At 36.0% G+C, this 10,894-nt stretch overlaps 1 protein-coding gene across 41 annotated transcripts in view; it reads right to left on the bottom strand.

The window, feature by feature from the left end:
• The window catches only part of RIMS1 (regulating synaptic membrane exocytosis 1), a 490,703-nt gene that overhangs the window by 179,505 nt on the left and 300,304 nt on the right, over positions 1-10,894 (bottom strand). For 27 of the 41 annotated variants that reach the window (XM_074947969.1, XM_074947975.1, XM_074947977.1 and 24 more), the window contains 6 exons: positions 9,690-9,820; positions 8,203-8,374; positions 7,918-8,074; positions 6,738-6,809; positions 2,195-2,351; positions 1-82 (listed from right to left, as the gene is read on the bottom strand). The exon at positions 1-82 is cut by the window's left edge and continues 44 nt beyond it. In XM_074947969.1, coding sequence (XP_074804070.1) covers positions 1-82; positions 2,195-2,351; positions 6,738-6,809; positions 7,918-8,074; positions 8,203-8,374; positions 9,690-9,820 — 771 coding nt within the window. The remainder of the gene's footprint in view (positions 83-2,194; positions 2,352-6,737; positions 6,810-7,917; positions 8,075-8,202; positions 8,375-9,689; positions 9,821-10,894) is intronic. The other 14 variants (XM_074947970.1, XM_074947976.1, XM_074947978.1 and 11 more) reach the window with 2 other exon arrangements.

Raw genomic sequence — 10,894 nt, 5'->3', positions numbered from 1 at the left:
GCGATCAACTGGACTTCGGGAGGCATCATGGTGTCTAGTTGGAGAACGTGATCTTCTCATTTGATGAATTTCATCTAAACTCCTAGAAGTGTTTATATAATACATATATGTATGATGGTTTTCTTCTCCCCATAGTTAACACAGTTTAACAGGTTACATGGTTACAAGTTGCCTGCTGGAAAGTTTCTCCTTAATGTATGACTTTTTAAAAATATCAGCTCTTTGGGGAAAAAAACCCCTCATTTAGCATGGGTAACAGTAATTTTTACCCTTTTTAGAATTAAATTATTTGTGAACACAGAACTCAGCAATGTTAATGGGGAACATGTTCCTGTATTTGGAGAATAGTTTGAGAGAACAGCTAGCAAGAATTCATGTTGAAGTTTATGGTTTTATAGTTTCATACCTAGGTTTCCAAATGCAGAGTCCTGGCCTGTGGACCCTGGTCAGTGGAAAGTCCTTGCAGCAGAAAGAAGTGTCTGTGGCTGCCCTTCAGCAAGGGTTAGGGTGGGACCACAGGTAGTCTGCACTATCCCTAAAGCGTGTGGCACTGCATAGGAAGGGGGTGTGACTGTGTACATCTTCCAGAAGTTTCTGACCTGCTACGGAGTCTGACCTAAAAGTTCTTTTCCTGTGGTGAAATTCCTGATGGAGAGCAGCAGTGGGAATACCACTGATCACTTGAAGGGCTGACCCCCCCTGCCCCCGCAAATTAGGGGCAGTAACTGCCACTCTTACAGGAGGGACCAAGCTGCAACCCTCTGGGCCAGTGGGGGTGAATCAAGCCATATGTTTTTACTGAGTTTCAGTGTTTGGCTGACAGACTGAAAGTTCCTGACTGTTTTTCCAAGAAGAGCTCAAACTTTGTTTTCTAAAAGGGAAGTGAAGGGTTGTCTGGCCTTTCAGCTAAGTGTGAGGAGCAAAAAGAGGGGTTGGCCTCATAGCCTGTGCTGTGGCGGAACAGATTTCTTAAATGCAACTCAGTCTTCCACTATAAGGCCAGGAAAGACTGGTGCCACTCTGGATTAAGTCATTCTGGGACCAGCATGTGATTGGCACTGAAAAAAATCTCTTGTACTCATCTATGGTCCAAGCAACGTTATCTGCAACACAAGCTTTGTCTACACTAGAACACATAGTATCTTTGTTACAGTAGCTGCCAGCATCAATACTACTATTATGTTTATACAATCGTATGAGCAGGGCTCTATCATTTTTTACCACAATGTCAAAATGCATGAGCCCTGTTTACACTAGTGGCTAGTACTAAGTATAACTGCAGTATTGCTAGCTGTTGCTCTATTGCAGGTACCAAGATTTCTAGTGAAGACACCTCCAGAGGAGAGAGGAGGGAAAACTGAGAATGAGTGGATGAGGCTATGGGTTTCAAGAGAGGTTCAGAGAAGCTCCTTCTCCTCTCCCTTTCTCCATACAGAGGAATGAAGGAGGTTTGTCAAGTTTTGAGTCTACCAACCCTGGCAATGTCTACATCTGAAAATGTAAAGCACACAACACATTTTTAATGAATGTAAAGCAGGAAAAAAACAAAAGAGATTCACTTATTCATTACTTGTTGCCTACCAGAAGTTATACATACAGGAACTATATACTTAACTTGATAGCCAGTCTAAATGTTATCATTGTTCTCTGAAATATATATACATATCATTTGGTATTTTATTGTTTTCTCTCTAACTAAACAAATCCCATAAAAAGAATCTTAGAATGTAATTTGTAGGAATTGGTAACTTCAGATTACTCTTACTTGCAAAATCATTTCATTCATGGTTATTAATGGTATATTGTTATTTATTATTTATAGCACCCATGGTGGACTCACAAAAGGCACAGTCTCTACCTGAAAGAGCTTCCAATCTAAATTTTAGATACAACACAATGAACAAAATGATAAACAGTAGGGAGGATGTCAGGTAAGGAAAGATTAGGGTTACAGTATTGCAATTAACAAGCAAGTAACCTGATGGGTGATTTAAATAGAGGATTAAGGATGTGGTAGGCTTCAAACAATTTATATGCTTCAATATTAAACTAACACATGAAGAAAAAGTAATACACTGTGAAAAATAATGAAGAGTTCAATCAGATGAAAGTGACATAGAATCTCTGCTTGGTTACACAAATTTTGAATCACAAAGTGTTTCAATAACTAATGTTGCTAACTTGTGAACCCTACCTCTGTAATGGCACATTTGGTAAACGTGAACGGGTCCTGCCCTGATCATCACCACGGTGAGGAGATACAGATCGTGAACGATGATGTGTTGTTCTTTGCTGTTCTGGCACAGTTAACGTTGTAGATCTACTTTCTCTAGTATTAGATCTATAACCTACTGGTAAAAGTGCAACAAAATGATGTTAGACAGTAAGGATCTGGGTCTATGAACATGCAGGTAATGGTTGGTCTTTCCAGGAAAGCACATCTAAATGATTACAAGATTTTCAAGTAGTCATTTAGCCATTGTAAATCCTGAAATGTCATGCAGCCAGGATTAATTACTAGCATTACCTTTAAATGTAATGTGTGTATATGTATAGAGGCAGAGAAACTGAGAGGAGTTTGGGTGCATACTGGGGAGGGGAGGCTTGAACAAGTCACCTGAATTGGGGAATATTACCTAAAATCTAATGCGTTAGGTATTGCTGCTCACTGGAGGTCACTTCTTCAAGTGACATGGTAATTGTTCTACACTGTGAACCCCAACCTCATTCAGTGTTTGTTTTATGAAATCAAAGCAATTTAGGTTATTTTCATCTACACTACCTGCCCACCATGAATGGAAGAAGCAGCCGGTATGGAACAAAAGAGCATCCCTGAGATAAGAGATGGCCCCTGAGCCAGTTTCAGCTGAGTTCTAAGTGAACCGGACCAGAGCCACCCTTACTGCAATGAACATAAAAGTACTGACATTACGTTAAACATAGCATTGGATACCAGAGATATTGCATAAGTAATTTTCCTGTGAATACTACGAGTGAACAGCAAATGGTCTGCTAAGTAAAAAAATTTTAAAAAATTGTTTAGAATTAAAAATCACTATCAGGATGTTTGTCCAATTTTAAAATTGCTTTAATCAACATTTCCAAACAAAAATACTTGAGCAGCAGCTTCTTGTTCATTTAACTATCAAGAGTAGTATTCAACATATAATTTTTGTTCTTCTTTAATATTTACATTATGGCAGTACCAAAATCCCCTCAAAGGACTGTGGATACACTGCTATGCAATATACAAACCAAAGATTCACAGAGTTTGCAATCTCATGCAACAACTGAGCACATGGCATACCTGAATGAATGCTTAGATTTTGGGGAAATCATTAGCTATTGCAAGGAACAATCTGAACTCCTGTTTTAGCAACAGAGTGGAAAGAGAAACTCATTTTGAACAACTGTGTTATAATTTTTAAAAGTCAAAACAGGTTCTGTATTCACATGATTCTGAGATATTTAATACCACAGAAACATGTAACGTACAAAGGTGGCAGCTCCCTTAAAACAACACTTTCCCCTATTCTATTGTACTTTGGCATTGTTACTTCAACACCAAGAAACAATTAACAATGGTGAGAATAACTTTAGCATAGAGCTTCATAATTGCCATAACAACAACATAGTTGGTAATGTAACCACTGAGGTAGCAAAGGGACAAAGAGAGGCCTTGGAAGGAAAAAAATAAATTCAATTTTCTTACATATTATAGGATAGATTACGCCACCCTTACTCATGCTGAGGAGCACCTTAATCCCAGACTAGTCCTATTGTAGTCAATAGCACTAAGAAGGAAGTAAGATACTACTTACTCAGTGTGAGTAATACTGGCAGTATCTGGTCTTAAAAGATTTGGCAGTGGGATTCCAGGAAGAGATGTTGTGAATCTGAATGAAGTGAAGTAGTTTGGGGTTTAGAGAAATCCTGGCCCCATTAAAGAAAATGAGAGTTTTCCCTCTGGATTCAGTGTAAGTTATCAACATAGAGGCAGGAGCTGATATGTGACTCGATGAGCTTGCCCAATGAAAGGGCAGAATCCTGAAAGACTTCAGACAGAAAAGAAGGAGGAACTCCCAACAGATAGGAAGGGAACCACGAAAGCAAGAATTGCTTCAAGGAGGGATCCATTATGTTAATGGCAGTCATTTCATGTCAGTCATCTATCTAGAAACTTTTAATGAACCTTATGGCCATCTGATATTGTATCTCTACTAAATATATGTTTGATTCCACATACATGATATATTGTTTCAAAGTCTGGAAATATATCATTTGTAAATCTCTTTTTTAAAAAAGAGCAAGTTAGGATAAAGCAACAAAATATGGGATCTTAATTAATTTTCCTCACTTGTAGATTGTCTGATAGCAAGTTTCAAATGTTAAGTGTGGATGCCATTAGAATTGCACCAAATCAGAGAATCAAATATGAAATCATAGAATCATAGAATATCAGGGTTGGAAGGGATCTCAGGAGGTCATCTAGTCCAACCCCCTGCTCAAAGCAGGACCAATCCCCAACTAAATCATCCCAGCCAGGGCTTTGTCAAGCCTGACCTTAAAAACTTCTAAGGAAGGAGATTCCACCACCTCCCTAGGTAACGCATTCCTGATGGAAAGATGGAAAGAGAAAAAAGAAAAAAAGTGTAGCAAAAAGACCCACATCAGGACCATACCTTACACACACACATCCTTTAGCTTTTGTTTAATTATCTTGTTATCACTTCACAGATGTCTCCAACACAATAGCCATCTGATACTGGATGTGTGAAAGTTATTTTCAAAAGTAATTTGGGGACGTAGCTTCTCAGGCAATCTGAGTTTGATGCATAACACTGACAATGTTTTCCAACTGCAGCAGAAGAGTTGAGTCTCACCTGCTGTTTGACTCTAATTTGTTTGTCTTAATATAAGTTTAGCATTGCACCTTCCTTTATCAGACCATTATTTTTTTTTCATTTATAAAATTTGCCCTTTCCTAAGAGTTCAGGCTGCATGCACAAATGTAGTAAAACATATAACTTCACATATATATATATACACACAGATTTCTTCCAGACAGAAACTAGAAAGAAACCAACTCTACAAACAGTCTCTCTCACCCATATCTGACAAATGTCAAAGGAATGAAACAGGTTATACATATTAAGTTCTGAAGGACAGTTAACTTGGGCTCTGTCAGATCAGCTCGTAAAATGGGTTTGCATGAGCTGGTAGAACTAGTTTGGAAATAAGTTTCTTCCAGGCAGTCTACTCACATTAATTTAGCGACCGTTAGTATCAACTCAACTGTCATGGATGGCAGAGACTTCAAAAGCAGAGAGGTGGTCTCTGAGACAGTAAAGGCCCAAGTTACATATGGCCCATGAATTCTTCAAAGGTACAATGGCACACTTAGGCACCGAACTCCTAATGACTTTCAGTGGGACTTAGGCATCTAAGCGCTATTTGAGCATTCGAAAATGTATTCCAATGAGTGCTGTTGTCATATACATTTTGAAAGACTGCTTTGTGGGATGGAAGATAGGTCATTGCAGATGGGGAATTGTTGCCCAGAATGAACTGGTAAGTGAAAAGCCCCATATAGTTTAAAAAAGGAATAGTGCAGCTTTCGAGATGAGTAAAGGATCACACATGCCAATATCTGCACCCCCATTTGCAAAAGGAAAAAAAATGTGAAAAATAATGGAAATCATTTTATTTAAAATATTTTTCTATTTAATTTGATGAAAGAATGAAGAAAATCACTCCATTAAATGTAATACTAGTGCTATGGATATTGGGACAAATTCTCTTCTTCGTTACACGGGCACAACCCTATTGCTTTAAATTGATGTAAATGAGAGCAGAGTTTAGCTCATTCAGCAATGCAGTGATATTTCACACGAATGGCAAAAATGCAATGAACAACTGCTGTTTGTAGGTTATTTTAATCATAGATTAATAAGGAGAACTTTTCAAATACTACCATATTTTTAATATGTTCAGTACTTTCACAAGTAACTTTTACATAGAAAACCTGATTTAGCTTGGGTGGGTAAACAGCAACTCTTTACTAAGTCTGCCATGAATAGGAGTTTTAATCTTGTGATTTGTGGCAACTGCCAATGAAATATACTTAAGGTATGGTATCTAAAATATGCCCCGATGTTTTATTATATTGAATATACAAAGGGTGCTACTCTAAAGTGGGATCAAGATATTCTCTCTCTATATTTATACATTTATGCACATTTACGGTAATGATAATTCATGAATGCTTATGAAAAGTATAAAAGATATAGCCATGCCACATGCATTTGAATTTTCAACCATGCATTTAAAATATATTCCATGGAGGATTGCATTATATCTGGGTTTCAAGCAAGAAGCAAAATAAAAAAAATGCAATGGAAATGGAAATTGAAATTGTAATTAGTATTTTAACTGAATTATTAGAATAAAAATTGTAGTTTCACGTATGCTTAGAGCACTGTGAAGTAACAAACAAACAGCTTTGAACCATCTAAATGCAAAATCCAAACAGTCACATCTAAACAGAAATATTAATTAGTACATAACAGTACATTTTAATTTAATTTAGAAGGAAAGACACCACAGAGTAATTAGTCATACTGTTTTCTCCATAACACAATCTCCAAAACCAGCATCCTGCAGGAGTCTGGAAAATTAGAGGGGGAGGAGGGAAGGAACAGCAAAAAGAAGCAGGACCATGCTCTTCACCCACGCACCTGGAGGAACTACTCCAATACCATCATCAACATCATAATCTGAGATGTCACTATCACTGATTCGCTGAGATCCTGCACAACAGTAAGGCAAATAAATACCTGTATATCTGGTTGTATTGGAAAATGTAAAAATATGTTTAAATAAAAACTCTAGTTATTCCTATGATTCAAACATAGGGTGATTTTATATTTAAACTATATGAAATGAGAATTAAACTGAATTTAGAATGAGGGCATAGTCTGATATCTATATGCTTATTTTTTTAATGCACCAGTTTCAACAGTATCTAGTTGCTACAGCTACTAAAAGTGCATCAGTTAATTATGAAGTTATGCACTGGCTGGAATGTATCAGTTTTCTTACTTTTACTCTTCTTAACAGGCAGGTAAAAGATCAGAAAAATACCTGAGAAAATACCTTTAGAATTTGTTCTTTATTTCTTTCATATTTTTAAAATGTAATCTAATTTCAGACAAAATGGTACAGTAGACGCTACAGGCTGCAGCTATTTCCATATAGCAGCTATTTCAACCCATACTATACGCTATGCTATGGCTCTGAGAAATGCCACTTTTTAAAAACCATTGTTTTCACATTTAAAGTCTCAAAAAATTAATACCTGATCAGAGAAGGACAGGTTTTGACTATTGTACTATTTTTTGATTTTCATCTTCCCAATCACACACATACAAACGCATTCTGTGTAGCAAAAGTAAGTTTTGTATCTGGACAATAAGTGTGTTGGAGGTTGAAATGATCAATACACTAAAAGCTGCTCCCAGGCTTTAGAGTCTGAAGCTTTTTTTTTTTTTTTTTTTTTTTTTTTAAAGACCCCACATTTAGTAATCATAAAAATATCCCAATTTCCTTGTTAAAATCATGTATTATGCTCAGTTCAGTGTTTAACAAAGACAGCTATGCAAAAACTAACATTTCAAACTATAGGTAATTTCAACAAATGTTGCCAACCTGGAAGTTGCACACCACAGTGGGGTTGATCAGGAAATGTAATAGTTTTTCCATTTCCAATTGTATTTTCAGTTATGTTTTGGAAAGAATATCTTTATTTTTGAATATGGCTACCAAAACTTCATCTAAACATTATTACAGCATAACTGACTGTCACATATCATTCCCAAATTAAAACTGAAAACAGACAGCGATAGCATTTGGACCTACTTTGTAATTTTTTGCTAGTGCTTTCTCCACCATGGACATGTCTCCTTGGCATGAAAGGTGATGGCTGAGGCAGAGGTAGTGAGGATTCATCATGTGTCTGCAGTTTATACCAATGTGGTTCATCATCTAAAAGTGCTGTCTCCAGCTCTATAAGGATCTAGGAGAAAATTTATTGAACTTAATCTTAGTTTAAAACTGCACAGCATTATTTTTTTAATACAGAAATGTTAGACTTTCTTATATGCTTAAAATATAATTATTTTGTAATGCCATTGTATATATCACCTCTCCAAGAAATTCACTCTCTTCTTCTTGTACTCTTGGCTGGTCCCATACGGTTATTTCTAACATTCGTTCTCTAAAATCTCTACGATGTACATGTGAATAGAGAAAAGTTTGGTTCCATTTTGGTTCTAGGCTTTTCTTTACTGTTTTGGTCCTCCTTTTACTTTTATCACTGAAACATAAACATTCTTGTAAATTATAATGCAAAAACAGGTCACATACTGCCATCTAGTAACCAAGACTATAATTACAGGTTTCAGAGTACAGATTTCAGAGTAGCAGCCGTGTTAGTCTGTATTCGCAAAAAGAAAAGGAGGACTTGTGGCACCTTAGAGACTAACCAATTTATTTGAGCATAAGCTTTCGTGAGCTACAGCTCACTGCTGGTAATAGCTCATCTTAAGTGATCACTCTCCTTACAGTGTGTATGATAACACCCATTTTTTCATGGGTTCTGTGTGTATATAAATCTCCTCACTGTATTTTCCACTGAATGCATCCGATGAAGTGAGCTGTAGCTCACAAAAGCTTATGCTCAAATAAATTGGTTAGTCTCTAAGGTGCCACAAGTACTCCTTTTCTTTTAGGTTTCAGAGTAGCAGCCGTGTTAGTCTGTATCCGCAAAAAGAATACAGATGCAACCGATGAAGTGAGCTGTAGCTCACGAAAGCTTATGCTCTAATAAATTTGTTAGTCTCTAAGGTGTCACAAGAATTCCTTTTCTTTTTTCAAGGCTATAATTGTTTTCATCCTTTCTGATTTAAACATCATGATTACTAGGCTTGGCAATATTCAATTTGTATTTTTTTATAATTATGATGGATATCATCAATGTTTATTTTAAAGCATTTTTCTGTATCTATTTAAATTTTCACAGTTGTACAAAATTATAAATTTTAAGCATTTTTCAATTTTTAGTTATTTAAATTTTCACAATTGTGGGAAATTATGGGAGGGATTAGACAGTGGGGGGCATACAATAATTATTTAATGATATTAGGTGATGAGATTCAAAAAAGTTAAAGTTGTATAATAATTAAAACACAATTTGTCAACATCACATGTCAAAATACATGAAGTAAATATCCTTAGATCAAACGCTAATAAGTCCTCAAGCAACATTTTTCTTACTTTGCCTATCTGTAAATTTCTATTATTATTGTTTGGAATATTTTTTCATCTGTTTGTACGTGTATGGTGAAATCAATGTTTACTTACATTTTACTGATAAAAAGCCTAATGATCTTTTATGTCTAAAATGGATCAGTATCTGCTGTGCAGTATTCCAGGTTCAGCCATATTTCCATGGAGCAAATTACTTACAATTTGATATTATCTGATTATAGATGCATGCTAGTTTTATACCTTTTAAGGTTCATCTAAACTACAATAAATTATTAAAGGAAAATATTAGAGAAAAATGCATTTAAACTATAACTAAAATATTTAAAATGTTCACTTGATGCATTTTTCACTTGGAATATTACCTTCTATCTGGAAGAAAATACATTTTTACATAAGGATTCCTGGGACGTCCATCTCCTCTAGGTGGCAGATCTGTTGCTTGTAGAACATTTACTATTAACTGATGCCCCACTTTGTCATACCACAGTTTCACCTACAAGATCCAAGTTACCAGAAATTATTCATGAAAATGAAAGTATATACAATTATTTTTGCTGCGTATCATTAGCCAAAACATAAAACGTTTTTCAGAAGGGCTAACAATGTTTCATACAGTTTTCTACAAGATTTTTTTCTTCTGTTTTGTGTGAGATTTTAGTTTGGACGTTTTGGATTTCTTATGGCAGAAATCACACCACATGAACTAAAAAAATGGCTCTCAGCCAATTTGGAAGAATCCATGACAGTTATTTCTCCAAGCCTTTTTTCGAATATGCAAAGGCTTTGCACATAAATATTGGATCATGAAATCTCTGGCAATATCACTCTTCAAAAAAATCTGACTATTAAATAAAAGTTCCACAGATCTTCATTACATTCTTCAAGTATAACTAACATTCTTAGGTTTCTAACTCACTGAAGCAAAACCTAGCCTTACAGTACTGAGGGGGCAGTGGGGACACTGGCCACTGTTACCTTTGCTGTCTCAGCTCTGATTTGTGGAGAGAGAATTTTTACAGCAGGATGGATAAATATACAGAGAGGCTCACAATATTGCTTCTTTGGGGCCTGATCCTGCACTCAAACATATATGCCACTGATTTCAATGGATACATGATCAGGTCCTTAAAAAGCAGTAGCATATATTTTTGATTACAGCCTACTGCAGACGGAAGCTGTGGGCTAGCTATACTGTCTAGCCTGTAGACTATGTTCTGTACGTAGTCAGGCAGTACACTGGGTTACATAGGAGTGAGTTTACTTCAGTAGTGCTATCTTAAATGCTAGGTGGGAAGCCTGTACTGTGGTGATACTTGAAGTAGAGGTGGAATGCATTTAACCTGACTTGTTTAGCAGATACTTTTATGAAAACTATTAAATGTGATCAAGCTAGTTCGTAAAATAATTGTACCATAAGGGCATATTTGAGTCTGTTCTCTGCTTAGCATCTGGCAAAATTGCTATCTAAGTGACTCCAATACCTTTAAAGAGACTGGAAGCATGTACAAATAGTCTATGAGAGTATTCATTACATCTTTTATATGCACAACTTCCATTATAATCACAT

The sequence above is a fragment of the Natator depressus genome, chromosome 3, assembly GCF_965152275.1.
Source record: "Natator depressus isolate rNatDep1 chromosome 3, rNatDep2.hap1, whole genome shotgun sequence".
In the NCBI taxonomy this organism is placed as follows: Eukaryota; Metazoa; Chordata; order Testudines; family Cheloniidae; genus Natator; species Natator depressus.
This window is presented reverse-complemented; position numbering and strand designations above follow the sequence as displayed.